General features: G+C 36.7%; 2 protein-coding genes across 7 annotated transcripts in view; one reads left to right on the top strand and one right to left on the bottom strand.

Moving 5' to 3' along the window:
* Positions 1–3161: 3161 nt before the first annotated feature.
* The window catches only part of LOC122313573 (small G protein signaling modulator 1-like), a 42438-nt gene continuing 20559 nt past the window's right edge, over positions 3162–25040 (bottom strand). The window contains exons 12-13 of one of the 6 annotated variants that reach the window (XM_043128705.1): positions 11884–11969; positions 3162–3180 (exon numbers count right to left, since the gene is read on the bottom strand). The gene's annotated coding sequence lies outside the window, so the exon portion shown is untranslated. Of the gene's footprint in view, positions 3181–10785; positions 11165–11403; positions 11533–11695; positions 11970–25040 lie in introns of those variants that run through there. The other 5 variants (XM_043128688.1, XM_043128716.1, XM_043128696.1 and 2 more) reach the window with 5 other exon arrangements.
* Positions 9154–11682, top strand: LOC122313602 (probable peroxidase 61). The gene is made up of 4 exons (XM_043128751.1): positions 9154–9463; positions 10217–10396; positions 10503–10662; positions 10998–11682. Exons 1-4 carry the CDS (start codon positions 9215–9217, stop codon positions 11420–11422), a joined length of 1014 nt encoding a protein of 337 aa, XP_042984685.1. The 5' UTR covers positions 9154–9214; the 3' UTR covers positions 11423–11682.

Below are 25040 nucleotides of genomic sequence, written 5' to 3'. Positions count from 1 at the left end.
GGAAAGTACCATTTATCCAACTCAGCAAGTGGGATGATGACAGTTCATGCTTACTTTACAATACAAATTGCAGCTAAAGGTCAAAAATATATATATATATATATATATAGAGAGAGAGAGAGAGAGAGAGAGAGAGAGAGAGAGAGAGAGAGAGAGAGTGTACTTGTAGTTGTGCTTCATTTTTTTGTACTAAACGTACTTGGTGGGTTAAGTGTGATCAAAAAGATTTATGCTTGAATGCAGGCTAAAGAGAAGCAATCATAATCAAGCAAGCACAAGACTTTAGTCATTTTCAAAATCTCCAGCCCAATGATTATAAATTAAAATTATTTTTATAAATTTTAAGTTCAAATTTTTTTTATAAAATAAAGTTATAACAGTACTATTACTTTATAAAAATACACTTAATTTAAAACAGAGTTTTACAAAATTATTAAAAAAAATTGTGTTTATAAAAATACACTTAAAAAAGAATTTACCTCTTTGATCTAAATTAAACTGTAATTATGATCAATTTGATCATAATATCATTTTGAGAGAAAAAGTATCTCAAATTTTGCCGCTTACGGACCAAATTTATTTTAAAAAAAATTATTTGTAAGTCGTGTGGTTTACGCACAAAAAGTATGTAATGAGTAATATTATATATAGACATAAGTTGTACAAATGCTAGAATTACTATTAAAAATTTTATTTTTTCATGGGTTAATGTTAGATATATATAGTCATGGATAGTGCAAACGTTGTAGACTCTATTTGAAAAAGACAAGGATATATCATTAAAAAATTAATTTTTCATGTGAGTCTCATATTTATTCATTTTTTTAAAAAATGAGTATACAATACTTACACACTCTATAACTGTAAATATCATTTCTAGCATGTGAGTTATGTATTTACTCACATTTTTTAAAAAAGGTGTGTGGCACATGTGCACTCTATAACTGTAAATATCATTTCTCTTTCCAAAAATATCTCACAATATTTGAATCTTACCTCGATTTGCATAACAAATAAAGAACAAAATAACTTAATTTAGAAAGGTAGAAAATGTCTCTTATAAATTTTTTTTCCCATTTTTATTTTATCATCCATAATTCAACCACTTTTTAAAACTTTACTTAAATTATCATTAATTTGTTTTAATTCAAACGTATTTTTAATAAATTTCAAATTTTCATCACGTCTATAAATTCCCATAAAATCCATATCTAAGACTTTCTCATAAGCTTGGTAAACTTTCAAGAAAAATTTATATCCAAACATCTTCTATAAGAAGGTGAGACTCAAATCTTGTATATATAATCACCCTAATGATCCTTACTTCTCTCTCTCTCTCTCTCTCTCTCTCTCTCTCTCTCTCTCTCTCTCTCTCTCTCTCTCTCTCTCTCTCTCTCTCTCTCTCTCTCTCTCTCTCTCTCTCTCTCTCTCTCTCTCTCTATATATATATATATACATATATATGCATGTATGTATAATATGTAGTATATTTATACATTAGATGATACAAAATTATTCAATAAATGATCATCTAATGGTGATAAATGCACCATATCTTCTATAGTATGATGAAAGTGAGATGGTGGTGTGATGTATAGAATTTTCTATATATATATATATATATATAATCGATCTCTAAACTGTATTAATTGTGGGCATCCATCTAGTCCTTTTATGACCGTATATCACTCTTGGTGAATGTCACTTGTTGGAGTATAGCCTCACACATTGAAAATATGGAATTAAAGTCCAAAGAAGGAAAAGTCAAACTAGAGAATAAGAATTGACTTTTCTGTTATATGTTAATTTCCCTTCATTTCAGTATAAATACATTGTAAAGTTGCTTGTATCAATTCAATTCAGCACAAATTCATCTTCCTTCTCTTCTTTCTCTCTTTTCTTAACTTCTTAACCTGGTATCAAATTAAAAAATAATTCAGCAAATTTCTTTTCTTTTCTGGAACTTACTTTATCTTCTTTCAAAACTTGATCTCTGGATTACAATATCTTTCCCAAGATTTTGTATTGATATCTACACGTTCTACAAATTCTATGTTTTCTTGTTTATTCTTGGAATGGCTTCTCTCATTTATGCAAATTTTGCCATTCCAAACCCATCAGATGATTCATCTAGTCCCTATTATCTTCATCTGAGTGATAACCCTGGTGCTCTCTTAGTCTTTTAGAGATCTTTAATGGAGACAATTACGTAGCTTGGAGCCAATTGATTATCATAGTTTTGACTGTCAAGAATAAAGTGGCATTTGTTGATGGCTCAATCAACCCTCCTATTGTTGCTCAATATGTTGCCCACGCAGCTTGGTTGCGTGCAAATAATTTGGTACTTTATTGGTTAATAAACTCCATTTCTAAAGAAATAAAAAAATAACTTATTGTATGTTGCTTCAGCTCTTGATCATTGGAATGAGTTGAAGACTAGATACTTAAGAAGTGATGGCCCAAGAGTCTTTCATCTTGAGAAATCTTTAACCTGCATAAATTAACGCTCTTCCTCTGTCACTAAATATTTCAATGCCTTCCAAACACTTTAGGATCAATATGTTAGCTATCGTCCATTTCCAACTTGTACTTGTGGAAAAATGTTGACTTGCACTTGTGATCTTTTCACTTTCTTGCTACAAAGGCAGCAATTTGATTATGTTCTAAAGTTTCTTGTTGGCTTGAATGACTCATATGCATCTCTTAGGAGTCAATTGCTTATTGTTGTTCCAATACACAGTATGGCCAAAGTATTTTCTCTTTTGCTTCAAGAAGAGAGTCAAAGACAACTTACTAACTCGATTATCATAGCCAATATGTTGCTATCATAGCCAAGAATAAAATTGCGTTTGTTGATGGCTCAATCAACCCTCCTACTGTTGGTCAATATGTTGCCCACACAACTTGGTTGCGTGCAAACAATTTGGTACATTCTTAGTTAATAAACTCCATTTCTAAAGAAATCAAAAATAACCTGTTGTATGTTTCTTCAGCTCTTGATCTTTAGAATGAGTTGAAGACTAGATATTTAAGAAGTGATGGCCCAAGAGTCTTTCATCTTGAGAAATCTTTAAGCTGCATAAATTAAGGTTCTTCCTCTGTCACTGAATATTCCGTCCACTTCCAACTTGTCCTTGTAGAAAAATGTCGACTTGCACTTGTGATCTTTTCACTTTCTTGCTACAAAGACAACAATTTGATTATGTTCTAAAGTTTCTTGTTGGCTTGAATAACTCATATGCATCTCTTAGGAGTCAATTGCTTCTTCTTGCTCCATTATTCACTATGGCCAAAGTATTTTCTCTTCTACTTCAAAAAGAGAGTCAAAGACAACTTACTAACTCGATTTCTCATGAAACTCATGCGTCAAGCAGTCGAATCCAACAATTAATCAGTATGGATTTTCAAAAGAAAAACCTAAGAAATCTTCTTTTCATTGTACAGATTGTGGATATAATGGGCACACTATTTACAAGTGTTTTTAGCTTTAAGGATATCCTCCTGAGTGGATTGAACCAAAAGAAAAAAAGGAATCACTCTACTGCACATGCTGCCATTTCAATTGATGAGGTCTACAATCAAAATAGTAATGAGCAACAAAGGTTCTCTTTAACTGCTAAAGAAATTAATAAACTCTTAGCCCTTGCCAATTCTTCACTACCTTCTCCAAATACTCAGAGTGTTCCACCAACTTGAAATGTTGTTATTTCTTCTCAATTTTTTGGTAAAGTCTCTTGCAATCAGTTTTCTTGCAATTCAACTTCATTTATTCCAAAACCCAATCATTCTTAGATTCTCAACACTGGTGCGTCACCACTTTTGTATTGTTCTCCTCCTAAATAGATAACTGCTTCTATAAATCTGCCTAATGGTCATATTGTACTAGCCACACACATTGGCACCATTTGTCTTTCTAACGATCTTTTCTTATCAAATGTCCTATGTCTACCTTCATTCACTTTTAATCTTCTCTCTATTTCTAAGCTAACCAAAAATTCTAACATTTGCCTATCTTTCTTTGGTTCTTACTGTCTTTACAGGACCAATAAGTGAAGAAGATGATTGGGATTGCATTTGAGAAATAAGGGCTCTATCATCTATCACAAACTCCTTCCCAAGCTTATTCCTATACTACCACTTTTAAGTCCGATTTAGTTCTTTTACTTCAACTTTTTCACAAAAACCACTAGATATTTGGCATTATAGATTAGGCCACGTACCTGCTTCTAGATTGTTTCCCTTAAACAATTAGATCTTTCTATTTTTATTGACTATCAAAATGTCTGTGACATATGTCCTTTTGCAAAGGAAAGAAAGATACCATTTTTGTATCTCATAAAAGCTCTAATAAAATTTTTGATTTGATATATTGTCATATCTAGGGTCCATTTGCAATGGTTTCTTATTCGGGTTATAAATTTTTTTTAACAATTATTGATGACTTTACACATTATACTTGTGTTTATATGCTTAGACCTAAATCTGAAGTATCACTTCTACTCAAAAACTTTGGCAAAATGATAATTACACAATTTAATACATCTGTCAAAACTATAAGATCAGATAATGGACCAAAGTTCTTTCTTAATGCTTTTTATCATGAAAATGGAATTTTATATCAAAAAAGTTGTGTAGAAACTCTATAGCAAAATGGAGTAGTTGAAAGGAAGCATCAACATTTAATTAGTATAACAAGAGTCTTAATGTTTTAAGCCAATATTCCTCTGTCTTTTTTGAGTGACTGTGTACTAGCTACTGCACATATTATAAATATAATTCTCACTCCACTTCTTAAAAATAAAACACCTTATGAAATGCTTTTCAACAAAATACCCAATTTTTCTCACCTCAAGGTTTTTGGCTGCCTTTGTTTTGCTTCTACACTTCAACATCACAGACAAAAATTTGATACAAGAGCCACAAAATGCATTTTTCTCGATTACCCTTCCAATGTTAAAGGTTACAAAGATGGACCTTAACACCAACAAAGTATTCATTTCTAGAAATGTTGTATTCTATGAAAATGTCTTTCCTTTTATAGTTGTTCCTACTAACTCTCATAATCATTCTTTTCTATTTCCTCCTTCAGAAACTTCATATAGCAATTACTCTTCTCCTAGTAACTCAACTGCTATTCCCAACTAAAGTACTCTTCCTATTAACTCAACTATTATTCCCAGCCAAAGTGCATCATCACGTTTGCCTATTAATGAACATGTCCCAAACACTAATCAGGACATGCCTTTGCCTCATATTAACTCTACTAACAGTCCACATATCATAAAATCTTCTTGGGTTAGATAAACACCTATTTTTTCTACAGAACTACTATTGTAGCAATGTTTCTTCAAATGCACCCTCCTCCATCTCTTCTACTGACTATTCTACCAAAAGTAATTTCTATCCTATTTCTTCTTTCCGATCTGCTAGTTGATTATCAACCTCACATAAAGCTTTTCTTGCTTTTATCTTAAATTGTCCAGAAATCAAAACTTATAAACAGGCTGCTAAATTTCCAAAATGGTAAAAGGCTATGAAAAATAAAATTGATGCTTTAGAGTTAAATAAAACATGGGTGCTTGTTACTCTTCCTGAAAATAAACGAACCATTGGTTGTAAATGGGTATTTTGAGTTAAGTATAAAGTTGATAAAACCATAAAAAGGCATAAAGCTAGATTAGTGGCAAAAGGCTATATACTCAGCAAGAAGGATTAGATGTTTTTGACACCTTCTCTCCTATAGCCAAGATAACTTCTATTAATCAACTATTACTTGCAGTTGCTGCAATTAAAAGCTGACATATTCACCAACTATATGTAAACAATGCTTTTTTACATGGTGAATTGCATGAGGAGATCTATATGGAGTTGCCTCCTGAACTAACTAATCAAGATAATAAGAATTGCGGACTTTTAAAAAGCCTTTATAGCCTCAAGCAGACTTCTAGACAATGGTTTGAAAAATTGTCTACTGCTCTTCTCAGCTATGGTTTTACTCAAGGTAATTCTGATTGCTCCTTATTCATCAAAAGATTTGGGGCCACTAAAATACTTTCTTGGTTTGGAAGTAGCAAGATCCAAATAGGCATTTCTCTTTGCCAAAGAAATTATGCATTGGATATTCTTCAAGACACTCGTAACATTGGTTCAAAGCATGTTGCTTTCCCAATGGAGTCTAATCTGAAGTTAACTGCTGATGATCCTAACCTCTATGAAGATCCACTAACTTATAGAAGACTTGTTGGCAGATTATTGTACTTAACACTCACAAGCCAGACCTTGCTTATTCTGTTCAATTCCTAAGTTAATTCCTTACTAACCCTGCTGTTAGTCATTATCAAGCAGCAGTTAGAGTGCTAAGGTATTTGAAGGCCACACCAGGACAGGGCTTGTTCTTTTTAGCATCTTCAGAACTTCAATTTAAGGCCTTCTCAGATAGTGACTGGGCAAGATGCATTGATACAAGAAGTGTTACATGATTTGCGATCTTCTTGGGCAATTCATTGATCTCATGGAAATCTAAAAAGCAAGCAACCATCAATTGATCTTCTGCTAGCAGAATATCAAGCTCTTGCAACAACAACTTGTGAAGTTCAATGGCTATGTTATGCCTTACAAGATTTACAGATTAATCATCCTCAGCCAACATTATTATATACTGATAGCAAATCTACCATGTCCATTGCAACAAATCCAGTCCAACATGAAAGAACCAAACATATTCAGATTGATTGCCATCTTGTTTGAGAGAAGCTGTAACAAAATCTTATCAAATTGTTCAACATTCCTTCTCAATTACAGTTGGTAGATATTCTTATCAAGCCACTTGGTTCTTTATCTTTTCATCACACTCTTCGCAAGATGAATATTCTTAATATTCATGTTCATCTTTTTTTTTGGGGGGGGGGGGGGGGGGGGGGGTGGGGTGGGGTGGTGTTGGAGTATAGCCTCACCCATTGAAAATATGGAATTAAAGTCCAAAGAAGAAAAAGTCAAACTAGAGAATAAGAATTGACTTTTATGTTATTTGTTATTTTCCCTTCATTTCATTATAAATACATTGTAAAGTTGCTTGTATCAATTCAATTCATTTAATACAATTCAGTACAAATTTATCTTCCGTCTCTTCTTTCTCTCTTTTCTCAAGTTCTTAACATCACTCAAAAGTCTAAGCAATATTCTGACATTAAATAATGGAATAGTTTTTTTAAATGAAACGATAAACTATATCTAACACTAATATGTCACGTTTAATGAGGTGATTAATATCACAACCACCGAAACGGTAATCAGATGATTCTATGGTGCAAATCAAATGCTAGCTAGCGTATTGTAATGTAAATTAAAAAATAATAATGATTTGTACTAACTCTCAAGTATATAAGTCTTGTGCATGCAGTGCTCATTTATTTAAAAAAGTGGATCTCACTATAAAAATAAATAAATAAATAAATTATAAGAAATCATTTTTTCCTAGTGAAGTCCCACATTTTTTTATAAAGGATCTACACAAGAGTTTCAAACTTAAGATTTATCATAGCATTACTAAAAAGAAAGAGAAGTGTTACATATATATACAAATGGATTATACAAAAATAAATTCATAAATTGGCATGATTTCATGTAATCCATTAGATCTACTTTATGATAAAAGTAACTTTATAATCTAATGTAACTTTATATGATATACTGTATTATAATGTAAATTAAAAGAAAATAATGATTTGTATAAGTCTCCAGTATATAAGTCTTATGCATGCAATACTCATTTTTTTTTAAAAAGGGAATCTCACTATTAAAAAAAAAGAAGTAAGAAATGACTTTTTCCTAGTGAAGTCCATTTTTTTACAAAGGATCTACACAGACTTGCACACTCAAGATTCATCATAGCATTACTAAAAAGAAAGAGAAGTGCTACATATACAAATAGATTATACAGAAGTAAGCCTATCAACTAGCATAGCTTTATGTGATCTGTTCGATCTATTTTATGATAAAAGTAATTTTACAATGCAACGTAACTTCATGTGATCTATTATATTGTAATGAAAATTTAAGGAAAAAAAGAAAAGAAAGTGGATCTCACTATTAAAAAAAAATGTAATAAATCATTTTTTCCTAGTAAAATCCACTTTTTTTTTTATAAAGAATCTACACAATACTTGCACACTTAAGATTTATCGTAGCATTACTAAAAAGAAAGAAAAGTGATACATATACAAATAGATTATATAAAAATAAATCCACAAACTGACATGACTTCATGTAATCTGTTAAATCTATTTTATGATAAAAGTACTTTATAATCCGACATAACTTCATGTCATCTGTTAAATCTACTTTATGATAAAAGTAACTTTATCAATCTAAAGTACTTAATCAAACCATATCACTTTGTGGATTCATTTTTATATAATTAATTTGTGATTAAAGTATTTCTCAAAAAGAAAATAAGAGAAATGATACTTGGCATCCCAATTGATAAATATATATATATATATATATATATATATATATATATATATATATCACAAATATAGAATAATTTCTCTGATCTTTTCAAGAAATTAGAAAATAAAAAATAGGAAAATAATAAATAAAAAAAAATCTCGGCATGCACCGTCCAAACAAAATCCCATGATATTATTTATTAGCTGGTGGAGGAACTACTTACAATGACCCAAACTTTGGTTAAAGAGTACCCCAAATGCCACCACGCTTTGGATAGATAAAATAAAATAAAATTTAATCGCAAAATATATAATTTTTCTGCATTGAAAATGAAAGCCCCAGATCCAAGGTACATATGATCACATGCATGCACGTTGCTTGGATACAACGTTTTTGCTCACTCACAGGACGTCGAAGAATTTTGAAGCAGTTTGCAGGTATATATATATATATATCCATGTGAACAGCTTAATGCATGTCTCACACGGTGCCGTAACAATAGCATTGGACTTCAAGGTTCAAAACCCCAAAAATAAAAATAAAAATAAAAATTGACCAAATTATTTTAAACCCACATTATTAAATAAATATCATCTTTTATAAATTGAATCGATCCAACTCGGCATTGTTGGCCACCTATGCGTGTGAAGTGAACGAACCCTAAATTCTACTCTATATAAACCTAAAGCAACAGAGCTCAAATACCACGGGTACCAGCAATTCAATATTACACTCGGAGAATTCCATAGAAGGAGATCAGAAAATGAGAAAGGAAACTTTCGTGTTTTTCCCCCTTTTATTAGCTGTTGCACTAAGTCTGTGTCTAGGGTTTGCGGGCGCGGCGTCGTCGCTTCAACCGGGGGTGAAACTGGTTTGGCATTATTACAAGGTGCACAACACCTGTGCTAATGCTGAGGTCTTTATTAAGCACCAAGTGAGGAAGTTTTGGGACCAGGATAAAAGCATCACTCCCAAGCTCCTCCGCCTGCTCTACTCAGATTGCTTTGTCAATGTATGTGCTTAAAATTTCTTTAGCCCATCTCTTGTAATATGCTATCCATCTATTGTTTTTTGCTTTTATTCTTTCTATTTTCTCCTAAGAAAAATATTATTCATCATCTTCTAATGAAAGAAGGCAATTAAAAGGAAGTTTTGAATATCACTTCTCTTCTTTTAATAGGCAAGCAATTTAATTTTTGTCACATATATAACATTTATTTGTTCACATAGTAAATTATTGAGTGCTATAATATTTTAGCAGTTTATTGTAATATCACTGTAATTAAGTTTTTTTATTCCATGCTACAAAATAGACAACAAGATTCAACAGGATTTTTAGTCATATACATATGAACATCTTCAAGTTCTTTTGCCAATCTTGCCATTTGTGTTTTTTTTCTCCCTAACACTTTTCAACAGAATACAGCATGCCTAAGCCCAAGTGGGCAGATCTTTTTCTTATATTTTGCAAGAATAAACCATTGAGAATAACCTTCAGAAAAGAAAATACTTTACCCTTTAGACCTATTATTTATCCCCATCTTTTATGAGTATTTATCCCTATCTTTAAATTATAATTTAGATAGACACAAAACTCTTTTCACAACCCTTTAAAAAACCATTTTAAATTCCGTATTTTTGTAAAATGAATACTTTTATATGTTATTTTACAAAAATACCCTTCATTGAGAACATGGTTATGTAAAAGATTGTGAAAATGGTTATGTTGACTAACTGCAAACTAAACTAAACTAAACTAAACTAGGGCTGCGATGCATCAATCCTCCTTGATGGGACAAACACGGAGAAGAAAGCACCACAGAATAGAGGGCTGGGAGGATTTGTAATCATCGACAAAATCAAGACTGTTCTGGAGGAACGTTGTCCAGGAGTTGTCTCTTGTGCCGACATTCTCAACCTTGCCACCAGAGACGCTGTCCATTTGGTGTGTCTTTTGACACCCTCTAAACTACAAGCAAAGATTGACTTTGTCATTTCCAGAGATGTGTCTAAATTACAGGTTTTCTTTTTCCTCTTTTATCTATTCACAGGCAGGAGCCCCATCGTATCCTGTTCTCACAGGACGACGGGATGGGCTGACGTCAACTGCTGCATCAGTGGACCTCCCATCACCGTCCATCTCATGGGAAGAAGCACTCGCATACTTCAAATCAAAGAGCTTAGATGTATTGGACTTGGGAACCCTACTAGGTAAATAAATAAATATGCTACAACATTAAAATGACTAACGTACGTACCACGATGCTTAGACTGACCACAACTGACTTGACATAAATTGCAAAAGACTAAGAAGGTTCGGCTGAAGGCATTGCATCATTGCTCCAAATCCATAAATTGCTCTTTAGATGAACAAAAAAATGGTCATCTACATCATCCTACGCATACGGAACTCGTAACTCCTAATTATGTCCCTTCGAGTCTACTGAATAAAAATGAATATTTCTTGGTCAAGTTTCAAGTTTGTTCATTAGGTTTAACCGCACAGAAAATAGACACATCCTCAAAGACCTGTCTCTCTTTATCAGGAGCACACTCAATGGGCAGGACACATTGTAGCTACATCATTGATCGTCTCTACAACTTCAACGGTACCAGAAAGCCAGACCCAAGCATGGCCACATCTTTCGTCACCGAGATGAGAAAGCTATGCCCACAACGGTTGAAGAAGGGCCAGACCGACCCACTAGTGTTCCTAAACCAAGAATCAGGGTCAAAATACAAATTCACTCAGTCCTACTACTCTAGAATTCAATCGCAAAAAGGAGTCCTCAGAATTGATCAGCAACTACTCTATGGTAACGACACTGCACAAATTATTGAAGAATTTGCAGCTGGTTTCGAAGATTTTCGAAAGTCATTTTCTCTGTCAATGAGTAGAATGGGAAATATCAATGTTCTAACTGGAAATCAGGGAGAGATACGCCAAATTTGTAATCGTAAAAATAATTAAGGATTACCACAACTAAAAGTATCGGGAATCCACTGTCCTATTTGTGGGAGGGTTGAACTAGTCAACACAAAGTTGTCAGGCAGCATCTTCATATAAATGGAAATTGTTGTCTAGAGAAAGATGAATAATTCATAAATTAGGATAAAGAAAATTCCATCTTTCTATTTACAAATAAAATTTTACAGCACACTCCTAAATTATGAAGCAAGTTATCCCAAATCTCCATCTCCAAGAACTACGATCCCCCCTCCCCCCCCCCCCCCCCCCCCCCCCCCCACCCCCCCCCCTTCTCTTTCTCTCTCTCTCTCTCCTTTTCTCTCTTTTCCTCTCATCCTTCCCAAAAAAAATCAAAATTCTCAGAACAGTCAAAATTGTTGATTCATGCCCAACTCTGTACTACAATAAAATTTTATAAGTTAAAAAAAAAATTAAAAAAAAAATAATGATTGTGTTCACCTAACCTGTGAGATCCATGGTAGCAAAACGATCAGATCTGGGGTGCATCAACAAACGAACTTCTTCCCACTTCCAATCATTCCATTGGCTTCTAGGGGATGTAAAAAAGTGGAACAAATGTAAGCATCAGCATAATCACGTGCTGGTCAAAGAACTGAGAGACATTTATAGTATTATTTTTTCACACATTGACATCTTGGCAAATGAAGTCATCACACTCAGCAAGAGAAAAAAAAAACACCAATGAACAGAAAACAAATCATGAAAATAAAAAGGATAATAAAAAAAATGAAAGGTATAAGCTTTTCTTTTACAAAGATCAAATGCCCCTTTTATTTAATGACATAGAACCCCAGCAAGGCAGGGGGGCCTTCAGACCCACGAATGAATGGTTCAAAGGGTAAGAAAAATAATTTTGGAAAGGATATTGTATGTTTAAAAGAAAAGCTAGACCAATTCTTTTAAATCAGCAAAGGATTACAAGTTTGAACCCACCAACACATTGTTTTGCACCCTGAAAGCTGCAAAAGGTCCATCATATAAGTTGGAAACAAATGCTTTTGGCAAATATAAGAGCGAGTTTACTCCCCCTTGTACCCTAAGCCATATAAAAGATGGTACGCGAGAGAAACAGGAGCGAGAACAATACAGACAAACCACAATGTTCAAGACAGAAAAGAAGTTACAGGTCTATAAATAAATTGAACAAGACCTCTATATGTTTATTTTTCTCTTGCCTAGGCCCTAGGGATAGCGCTAGATTTTAAATCTAGGCCCCCAGGCCTATGAAATTGTTTTCATATTGTTTTGTTAACAATGTCCTTAACTTTATCTTGCACTTTTCAAAGAGGAATATACATGATTCTAGAGAAATCCAAGATTCCTAGATGAACTAGGAACCCTAGTTTTACTCGGAAATGATCCTGCCTAATTAGGATTCATCCATTGGTAGTTTACACTTTACAGGGAAAACCCTAAGGAAAGCTTCAACACATGCTGCTGCCAACTTGGGAGATCACAAGAACTCCTAATCTTGGTTTGGAATCCAAGAAACAGCAGGAAACTCGCAACCATTGGCTATCAAGGAACTTGAAAGGGTTTCTTTATTGGAGGAGATATCTTGGAGGCAAAAATCAAGAACCTTATGGTTGACGGAGGGGGATAAATGCACCAAGTTCTTCCACTGGATGGCTAACTCACACAAGAGAAACAATTCCATAGAGAAGCTGATGGTGGATGGGGTGACAACCTCAAATCATCCTAAGATCATGCATCACATAGTTCACTCCTGTGAAAAGTTGCTTTTAGAACAATTTTCTTGGAGACTGAATTTAGATGGACTTGCTCTTGACACTCTTGATTCACCAGAAGCAGGGTGGCTCTAATGGCCTTTTGAAGAGGTGGAGATCCGGAAAGTGTTAAAAGGTGGATACCTGACCTGGAGCTTTGTCACCTACCATACTTTTTTTTCAAGTATCAAAAAAATAAAAATAAAGTACGGTAGGCGACAAAGCTCCAGGCCAGATGGCTTCTCTATGGATTTCTTTCAAATTGTTGCGAAGTGCTCAAAGATGAGAGATATCATAGGGTCTTCCATGAATTCCATGAAAACGGAAGGTTTCAATTAAGTCTCAATGCAACCTTCTGTCATTCCAAAAATACCAGGTGTGGTAGAGATAAAAGATTATCGCACCACTAGCTTGGTGAGTGGGATGAACAAAATCCTTTCAGAAGTCTGGGTGAATACATTGAGTCTGGTGGTGGTGAAGATTATATAAAAGCCCCAATATGTCTTTAAAAAAGGTACAGATTTTTTACCTTTTTTTTTTTTGTGATGAATAAAAATTTTATTGAGACAAGTAACAAGGCAAAGCCAAGTACAAAGGAAATATACAAAAACTTAACCTATTACATGTCAGGAACTAGAAAAAGAAACAAGAAAACCATGGGACACTAGTTCCATTAAATACAATAGCCGAAGCCCATTGAAATAAGGAATTAAAGAAAAAACATCCAAGTTCATCCACCAAGCGCTCCTTATCTTCAAAGCATTGACCATTCCTCTCTACCCAAATGCACCACATAAGGCATAAAGGTATCATATTCCAAACAGTGGCAATTTGCACATTATCCCTTAAAACTCTCCAGCAAGCAAAAAGGTCCACCACCCTCCAAGGCATCACCCAAGTCACACCACACCTATTGAACACTTCATTCCATAACAACCTGGTCACATCAGAGAGTAATAATAGATGATCCACTGATTCACCAGATTTCTTGCATAAAAAACACAATCCACACTTCCTGAGATTATCCAACATCAAAATCTTCCCCAAAGAAGCAGACCAGCCAAAGAACACGACCTTTGATGGCACCTTACTCTTCCAAATACTCTTCCTAGGAAAAGAATGAACCCCATTCGGCCTGGACAGCGTCTTATACCAAGAACGAACTGAAAATTCTTATCACCAGTATGCAGCCAGACCATCTTACCCCTCATATCCCTCCCAAGCTGAGTAGCATACAATAAACCAAACAATTCGGAAACAGCCCCCATTTCCCAATCATTCACAGTTCTAGAAAATAGAACATTCCACTGCAGAGATCCACTGGATCAATCCACAAACTCAGCCACAGAAGCATCAGGATTTTGAGAAATATGAAAAAGATCTGGAAAAACAGCACAAAGAGCCCTACCACCATACCATGGATCATGCCAAAAACAAATTCTAGAGCCGTCCCCAACCACAAAGATGACATGTTTTACAAAAGCATCCCAACCTCTCCTAATATTGTTCCACACCCCCACACCATAAGTACCTCGTACCTCCTTGGAACTCCACACCCCCAAGCACTCCCATATTTAGAATCAATCACATCTCTCCACAAAGAACCACACTCCTGATGATACCTCCACAACCACTTCCCTAGTAATGCTTTATTACAGATACTCAACTTTTGAAACCCCAACCCACTACATGACAAGGGAGTACAAATCTTATTCCGACATACCAAATGAAACTTACCTTCCTCCCCCATACCTCCCCACAAAAAGTCTCAAAATAATTTCTCCAACCGATATGCCACACCATTTGGAATGGGAAATAGAGACAAAAAATATGTAGGAATGTTAGACAACGTACTTTTGATAAGGGTGGTTTTACCACCTTTCGACAAATACACGTTCTTCCAACCCGCCAACCTCCTCTCTATCTTCTCCAACACCCCATCCCAAACAGTGCAGGCCTTGAAAGTAGACTCCAAAGGAAGTGTCAAAACCCCAAGGAAAGTGGCCCTGGGCCATGCATCGACACTGCCCTTGACAAGTCCTTGACACTTGGCAGCGAGGCTAGTGGCATGCCATCTAGAGCATAGCTTCAACCCATGCCTTGTAGTACCAACGCCCAGGCCACCCACCTGGGTCATGCAGCATCAGCACACGACACCATGTCGTGCCCACTAGCAGGCCAACACATGACACCATGCCATACCCATCAACAGGCCATGCATGGCACCATGCCATGCCCACCAGCAACCATGAGCCAGACCAGCCCAGCCGTGGAACATGATTCACACTAGGCCCATCCATGGGCCTTGCATGCTACGGGCCACCATGGCCCTTGCAAGATTATTTTATTGCTTTCATTTATTTTTTATTTAATTATTTTCTAATGGACCTTTTGGGAGTTTCCACTTTGTAATCTCTATAAATAGGACCCTTAGTCATTTCTTTTACATCTTTTTTTTGGCAATTTCCTTAGAGGACAACTACTTTGTTCTTGTTCTTATTTTCGGTGCTTATGCACTTGGGCTACTTGGGTGCAATCCGTGAACCCCAAGGAGAGGATCACTACCTTGAAATATGTAAATATGTGTGATTCATTTTATCCAATATATGAGATGTTTCCTTTCAACATTGTGCAATTCGTGAATTGATGTTGAGTTGAGTTTCATTGTGTTCTTGTTCATGCGTGTTCATCAATTTTCCATGGTCTTCATATATTTTCTTGCATAATCCCATCTCCCAAACATCATACACGCCCACCATATTGCCAAACACTACCTTCCACATTCGGATCACTATAAGCCAAGCCATCTTCCATTCTCCACATGCCCTAGCCAAATTCTCCACTTTCCATAAGGATTCTAAACTTTATTCCTTCCATATCCATATCCTTCAATCTTTGGTAATTGGTCATACTTACCATCTTTAATCCCTTAATTCTCGGAATCATCCTAGAATTACTCATTCATCCAATCAAATCATCCTCATCTTGCCATAGCCGAAACCCGTCATCTCCTCAATTGTTTCCTACAATTTAGGAAACACTCTTCCATCCAAGTGCTAGCCTCAAGCATCATCCAAACCCTAGTTACACCACAAGTGGCGCCAACTCCAAGAACACTCATCTTAGCCATGCCTCTCACTCAAGTCTTTGAGGTCATCCCTTAGATCACCCTTTTCATCACCATCATACACAATTCCATCACTAAACACCCAAACCTCCGTTAACATAGGGACCCATCATTGCCATGATTTGATCAATCCCAAGCAAGAGGGCTAGCATTTTCGGTCATCACAAAGAGAACCAAGGCAAGAGGAACATAGTGTTTAGGGACTAGACCGAGATCCCTAACAAGAAGCCCAAGGTAGCTAACCGGCAAAGAAGAAACCTAACAATCCAAAATACTTGCCAACCTACTCATATTTCTCACCTGGCCCACCTATACCATCTCAGACTTTCCCAGCTTTACCTTAAGGCCCGATATAGCCTCAAAGTAAAGTAGAAGTGCTCGCAAAGTTTGCACATGGCCTGGGTTAACATCACAAAACAGCAAAGTATCATCTGCAAGCAAAAGATAAGAAACCGTAACCAAGCCTTCTTGAGGCCTTCCCACCATGAAACCTAACAACAAACCATTGCCAACCATAGGCCCCAACATACGACTAAAAGCATCCATCACAGTGACAAAAAGAAAAGGACACAACAAATTCCCTTGTCTCAACCCACAAGAATTGTGAAAAAACCCCTCAAGAGAGCCATTCACTAAAACTGAAAAATGAGCAATCGAAACACAATGTTTGATCCAACCACATCACCTCCCCCCAAAACCACATTTCCCTGAAAGATAAAACAGAAAATTCCAATTGATATGGTCATAAGCCTTCTTCTCCATGTCAAGCTTACCTAAAATACCTGGCTCACCTGATGTTATTCTACTATCTAGACATTCATTTGCAATTAATACAAAATCCAAAATCTGCCTCCCTCAAACAAACGCATTCTGCAATGCCGAAATGATCATCACCATGACTTTACCTAATTGATTGGCCAACACTTTAAAAATAATTTTATAGACCCCATTAACAAGACTAATAGGGTGAAAATCCTTCACATTAAAAGCTCATGTTCTCTTTGGGATAAATGCAATAAAAGTAGCATTTAAACTCTTTTCAAACTTACCAAAAGAGAATAATTCATGAAACACTTCCATCACATCCTCCCTCACAATGTCCCAACAATCTTGAAAGAAAGCCATCGTAAAATCATCTGGACCAAGAGCCTTATCTCTGACCATCCCTCTTACCACAGTAAGAACTTCAATCTCATCAAAAGGTCACTCTAGCCATTAAGCGCTCAAAGGATCAATAGTATCAAACTCTAACCCATCCAATTTTGGCCTCCAATCATGCTGCTCCTTAAGAATATTTTCATAGAAAAGACAAATGTGCTCCTTAGTGTCAGACTGATAAAAAAAAACAGCACCATTAACCTCAATCATTTCGATAGCATTGTTTCTCCAATGAGAGTTTGCCACCTTGTGACAAAACTTAGTACATTTATGCCCTTCTTTTAACCATAGGACGCTTGATTTCTACCTCCACAACATCTCCTCCATCAGCATCACCTTCTCTAATTCAGACCCAATAAACCTTCTCCTCAAAATCTCATCCTCAGAAAGAACACTACCCTCTACCCGACTCTCCAATCCCTGCAATTCCTCAATAAGAGACTCCATATGTCTATCCACATTCCCAAAGACTTGTTCGTTCCCTTCCTTCAAATCCCTTTTCAAAGCATTTAACTTACCCGCCAATCTAAAACTAGGGATACCACACAATTAATAGAAAGTCCACCGTAACTTCACCATATCTTTGAAACCATCAGCCAACAACCACATATTTTCAAACTTAAAAAATATCTATGACTTCCGTAAATGCCTCCACAATCCAAAAGAATAGGGAAATGGTCCAAAGACTAGGTGCTTATTGCCAATGAATGCTTGGATAGTAGGTTTAAGTCGAGTGAGCCAGAGCTTCTTTGCAAGCTAGACAAGGATAAGACCTACAGTTTTTGTTTCAAATGCTCAAGAGATGTGGTTTAGGCATGAAATGGAGGTCATGGATCCAACATTGTATCCCTACTGCATGCTTCTCTATGCTGGTGAATGGCACACCAATGGGCTTTATTAAATGCTCCCTTGGCTAGAGATAAGGTAATCATTTAACCTCATTCTTATTAGTTTTTGTAATGGAAGCTTTCAGCAAGATGATCGTAGGTGTTGTGGAGGGTGAATTCTTATCTAAATCGCCCTCCTTTGCTTTGAAGCTGTTTCTGGATCGAAGGTGAACCTAGCCAAGTCAGAAGTATTTTCGATAGGGTATGTTCCTAGCATGGAGAGAATGGCTTCCATCCTGGGATGCAAGATATCTTCCTTGTGAAATATCTCGGCCTCCCTTTGGGTGCTCCTTTCAAAATAAAATCTATTTGGGATGATGTGTTTGAAAAAAAAAATGGAATGGAAATTGGCTAGTTGGAAGAGGATAAATTTATTTAAAGGTGGCAGGGTTACATAAAAGAACTTGGTTACACATTTCTTATCTCCATTTCCACTTCCCGCTATAGTGGTCCATCGCACAGATAAACTTCAGCAGCATTTCATATGGGGCGATAGATGATGAGTTAAATTTCATATGGTAAAATGGTCCCCGATTTCATAAGATGGACTGGACATCCAAAATCTGTAGATTTTTTTAAAAGGATTTTATTGGGGAAATGGCTATGGAGAAGATCAACAAGAACAGGAGGGTTTGTGGAGAACCGCCATAGAATTAATGCATGGTGGAGCAGGGGGGGATGGTGTTCAAATGAGGTGTGTAGGCCACATGGGGTGGGTCTTTGGAAGCACATAAGAAGAGGATGGGATACCTTTTTCAATTTACCCACTTTGAGGTGGGTGATGGGTCAAGAATTAAATTCTGCCATGATACACGGTGTGGTGATAAGGCATTCAAGGAAGCTTACCTGGAAACCTTCAATATTGCGAGAATGCAAGAAGCCTCAATTGCGAACCTTTTAGAATTATCCGATGGCATGTTACATACTTTAGATATGCTCAAGATTAGAAATTTGATCCTTTTCTGAGTTCTATAATCTTGTGCACTCTACTCGAATGAGGGGGGAGATGAAGAGAAGATTTCTTGGCACCCCTCTAAGAAAGAGAAGCTCACTGTCTGCTAATTCAACCAATCCCTTAGTACACTTGATGCAAGTCCATTCTCGTGGAATAATCTTTGGAAGACAAAGACAAAGGATCCCTTAAAAGCAATCTTCTTGTATGGATGGCTTCCTTGGGGCAAATCCTCACAATAGACAATGAAAAGCTGAATTATTGCCATGGATTGGTGTTGCATGTGCAAAAAGAGTGGAGAGTTTGTTTATCATCTACTACTTCACTATGAGATTGCCATGATCTTATGTAATGAATTATTTGCTAGGATGGGATTAGCTTGGGTGATGTTGAGCAAGGCAAGATAGAAAAAATTTCCAGAGAGGTTTTTCTTGGGGAGGGCGCAGTTACTATGGTGGAACAAATGGCTCTATCTAGAGAGCTAGATTGTGCTTGTGAGAGAGGGAGTTAACATCCGTGTTTCTGAATAGGGTTGGAAGGAAAAGTACAAGGTGTTGGTGTGTCGCAACACAGTGTTGTAGTTCGTGAGTGTGTTGGAGGAGTGCTTGAGAGGGGGGAGGAAGGTGTATTCGGTGGTAACGGAGGGTTATAGAAGTTTTGTTGCCCAACGTTGTGCGAACCATCGTGGGCGCTACTTGTCGATTGCAAAGTATGGACGTGAGGGAAGAAGGTGTCTACTCTGTTTTCCTGAAGGTACAGGTGGCTGGGGACAGAGAAGCCTAAAGGAGCTTGCTGCGGAGATGACCTAGACTAGGGAGCAGGTAGGCAAAGTCGCAAGGGCTTAGGCGAATAGAAGGGCAGTGAAACCTTCCAATCTTTCATACGCAGAGGCCCTCATGGCAGCGAGACCAAGTCACGACGACAAAAAACTAGGCGTAGATGGCCGTGATGGGGTGGTGCTTCAAGCCCCTCAACCTGTATAGGGGTCAGGTTATGGCAGGCCTAAGGTTGGGCAGGAGTGGGTGAGTAGCAGGCGCCTACTGGAGTTGCAGGGACAACTGAGGAAAGTGCAGAAGGAGATGGAGGAGCTACGAATTTATGCCAAGCAGAGAAAGGAAATAAGTGGGAGAGGGGAGAATGAAAATGGAGAAAGGATTCTGGGCTCCAGGCTTCGTGATCATGGGCCACAAGGGGTTATGAAGTGTGGGACCCAGCCTCAAACCGTATGCTCTCCAAATGAACCAGAAAGGGCTTTGTACGTGGATAAGACCCGGCCCAACGCAGGCTCTGTAGCCTTTTTGAATGGAGGCCTGGGATCTGTGCTTGGGCTATCCCAACCAACATTGCTTTTGAGTAAGTTGGCCGGCTTATCCAAGAGCCCGTTGACCCAGCTAAACGACCCGATATTCAGCAACGGAGCTTTGATAGCTCCCGAGTTCGTGCCATGCTCGCCGTTGACAAACTTGGCAGCAGCGAGTCCACAGACGTCGCCGACGGTGGCAGTGGGAGACTCTGGTAATTTGCCGGCAGCCATGGGTGTACAATACCCATTGCCGAAACAAGGTGTGTCAACATCGGCGAGTTTGGATGGCTTCTTCCCGCTATGTGGAGGTCAGACGACACCGATTTGTGCAAGAGACAAGGTTGTGGGTGGATTGGACCTCTCTGTCCATTCAATTAGCGATTTTGAGGTGGAGGGAGAGGAGGGGGAGGGGCCCGACGACTTAAGCTTTCAGTGGACGGGGATTTTGTTCTCCCTAAAGGTGGTGGACAGATGGGTTTGGATGACATATCTCTGGAAGGTGACTTTCACGAAAATCAGTTAAGTGGGCTAGAGGAATCCACCCCGTTGAATTTCTGTTTTCCACCTCAACCTAATGTTTCGGATTGGGTTTTCACAAGGTGAAAGAAATCAAGAAATTTGTGGACATTGAATGTGACGGATATGAGGAGCAATTCATGGCCCTATTCACAGCAATTGAAGCGGGGCACAAACAAAAAAATAAGGGAGAATCGAAGAAGTACCGGGAACTCAAAAGACTGACTTGGTTGATGAATATGAAGGGAAGTGCTAGCAGGGGAAGGGTAAAAGTGAAGGGGCAGGCCTTTCCTCCATGAAACCTATGATTGTGTCGTGGAACGTCCTTGGGCTTAATGATGTTGATAAGCGCTTGCGAATTAGAAACATGGTTTGGGAATGGAAGGTGGATATCGTATGTTTGCAAGAAACTAAATTGAAATTTATTGATAGGGGAATTATGCGAAGTTTATGGAGCGGGGTCCATGTAGATTGGGCTTACTTGGCTTCTAATGGGGCTTCGGGAGGGTAGGGTTGGGCAACCGGGCCGGATTTTTTTCTGGCCCGGTCCGGAACCCGGATAACCAGGCCGGAAAACATCCGGGCCGGTACCCGGTTTCTAAAACCCGGGTGTACCCGGGTTTTTTAAAAACCCAAACCCAGTGCCAAAACAACGCCGTTTTGGCACTGGGTTATATACCCCCCGGCATCCCGATCCCCCCCCCCCAAATCTCTCTCTCTCTCTCTCTCTCTCTCTCTCTCTCTCTCTCTCTCAACGAACCACTCATCCCGTCGTCACCGTCATCCTGTCGTCACTTTCATCTGGTCATCCTCAGAAACACTGCAAATCAGGTTAGTTTTTGATAAACTCTTCTTCCATTTCGGTTTTTTAGTTTATGGTGTGGTTTGGTTAGTGGGTGTGATTTGTTTTGGGTTTCTGATTTGGGTGTGATTTGTTTAGGGTTTCTGATTTTGGGTGTGTTTTGGGTTTCTGATTTGGGTGTGCATTGTATTGAACTGAGGTTTTGTGGAATGTGGAATATTATATGAGGCAGAGCCCCTTGATGCATGCTCTTTAAATCTTCATTGGAACACGGTTTCTACTCTGAAACTGAGCCCACTCACCTTTTACCATTCTCTATTTCCTTCTATCTCATAATTCCCCGGCCTGCCCCAAGTTGACAACTTGGTTGATGGGTTTTGTTTTTCATATAATGGTGCTTTTTTGGCAATATATGAAAAATTCAAGGATTGATTTTGGTATCTTTCACGGGTAATACCTTTGAAATTCATGTCAATTAGTGCATATATGCCAGAGATTATAGTCATCTGTATGATCTCTTTAGACTCCTTTTTTTGCTTCCTTCCACAAAGCTAATGTTGTTTGAGGTTTTTGCAGACCTGATGATATATATATATAGCAGATCGACAGCCTTAGAACATGATCCTCTGATAAAAAACAATGACCTCAGGTTGACAGTTTCTTTCTAATGTTGTACTTGGTGGAATTCATGTACTGAATTTTTTTAACCAAATTAATTTAAATGCCCTTATTGAGTTTGTTCTACTTCATTATCCAGTTGTTTGCTTGACTATATCTTTTAAACTTCTAAGGAATGGTGGATATCTATTCTTTTTGTAAATGCATAGTTTTGATTGGAAGAGTTGGGGCTAAGGTTATAAGAGGATCTAACTAAAATTTTACAGGTTGGTCTTGATGTCTGCCACAGCAGATATTACACGATACAAGGATTACTTCAAGGATCTTGGCAGGGGGGAACGAGTTGAGTGCTGTCCAGATTGACTCTCTGCTGTAAACCACAATTATTTTTTGAAGTATGTAAACTTGAAATCCACTTCCGTAATGGTTTATTCATTAATATTTCAAAGTATCATTTTTTGATCAAGTTCACTAGGGGTGTACAAGAAACCGGCCAACCGACCTCCACCGACGGCAACCGACCGGAACCGGAATGAACCGGCGAAGAACCGGTAGGCCGGCGGTAGAAAAAAATAGGAACCGAGGTCGGTCGGTTCGGTTCCAGTTCGACCACACAGGAAACCGGTAAACCGACCGACCGAATATATATATATATATATCTTATACAAAAAACGGCGCCGTTTCATATGAAATGGCGTCGTTTTATTTAAGTCAGTAAGAAAAAAAATTTAAGTTGGACGACGCCGTTTGGTCTCAACCAAACGGCGTCGTTTGGTTGGGAACGGGTTAGGGTTATTACCCTTCCCGTTCCCCCTTTCCCCTCTTCCCTCTCCCTATTCTCTTCTGCCGCCCCCCCCCCCCCCGATTCTCTCTCTCTCTCCGATTCTCTCACTCCCTCGCAAGCCGGTCTCAGTTGAAAGCCGCCGCAGGCTGAACCGGTGAACCGCCGCAGCACATCTCTTACTCCCTCGCAAGCCGGCCTCTGTAAGTTTTCTTGTGATTTTTCAATTTTTTTGTTCTGTTATATATATTATATATATATCTGTTTGTTATATAAATCGTATATATAAATCTGTTTGCACATCTACTTATATAAATCGTATATATTAATCTGTTATATAATTATATATGTAATGTATATATATTATGTATATATATTAATCGTATTTTATATATATAATTATAATGTTATATATATATCTGTTATATATAATAATATAATTATATATGTAATGTATATATATTATGTATATATATTAATCATATTTTATATATATAATTATAATGTTATATATATATCTGTTATATATAATAATATGATTATATATGATTATAATCTGTTATATATATTATATATATAATGTATATATATTAATCGTATTTTATATATATAATTATAATGTTAATTGTTATATATCTGTCATATATAATAATATGATTATATATGATTATAATCTGTTATATATATTATATATATAATGTATATATATTAATCGTATTTTATATATATAATTATAATGTTAATTGTTATATATATCTGTCATATATAATAATATGATTATATATGATTATAATCTGTTATATATATTATATATATAATGTATATATATTAATCGTATTTTATATATATAATTATAATGTTAATTGTTATATATATATCTGTTATATATAATAATATGATTATATATGATTATAATCTGTTATATATATTATATATATATAATGTATATAAATCTGTTATATAATTTGTTGTGTAATGTATATATATATAAGAAATTAATTATTTATATAAATTGAGAGAAGATGAGTGAACAACTTAGATTAGAGTCTTAGACTTGTGATGTTTGCCATGTTGCAAACTAGCTGCTGGGATATTTTGTGTTATGTTTGCCAATTTTCAAATTTGTGATGTTGTATAACATTTATACTTTGTTTTATAATTTAGATGGATTCTTCTTCGTCTCCTATTGATGTTGATACAAATGAAACTCAACCAACTATTAATTTGGAAGAAGATGTGAGAGAGACCAATGTCCCAAAACCCCTTAGTGCCCCTACTAGTAGTACTTGTCCATTACCTAAGAAACGGAAAGGGACGGGCAAGTCGATTGTATGGGATCATTTTACGAAGGTGGATGGTTGTCCTGTAGATGATCCAAAAGCTAAATGTAATTATTGTGGCAAGATGTATGCTTGCCACTCAAAGAGGAACGGAACTTCAACGATGCAAAATCATTTGCCTTCATGTCGTAAAAATCCTCATAAACGTGGACCTTTGGATAGGTATCAAAAAACATTGACAGGTGAGGCATCACCTGAGGAGGGGATTGGAGAGAGTGATGGTAGTACATTAAGGACTCTTGTAACTCACAAATTTAGTGAAGAGATTGCGAGGTTGGCTATTGCAGAAATGGTAATTGTTGATGAAATGCCATTTAGGGTTGTTGAAGGACAGGGATTTAGAAAATTTGCTTGGTCTCTTGAACCCCGGTTTAATGTTCCATGTCGTG

This window comes from Carya illinoinensis, chromosome 1, assembly GCF_018687715.1.
Source record: "Carya illinoinensis cultivar Pawnee chromosome 1, C.illinoinensisPawnee_v1, whole genome shotgun sequence".
Taxonomy (NCBI): Eukaryota; Viridiplantae; Streptophyta; class Magnoliopsida; order Fagales; family Juglandaceae; genus Carya; species Carya illinoinensis.
Note: the sequence above shows the minus strand (reverse complement) of the source record. Positions and strands in the feature narration are given on the sequence as shown.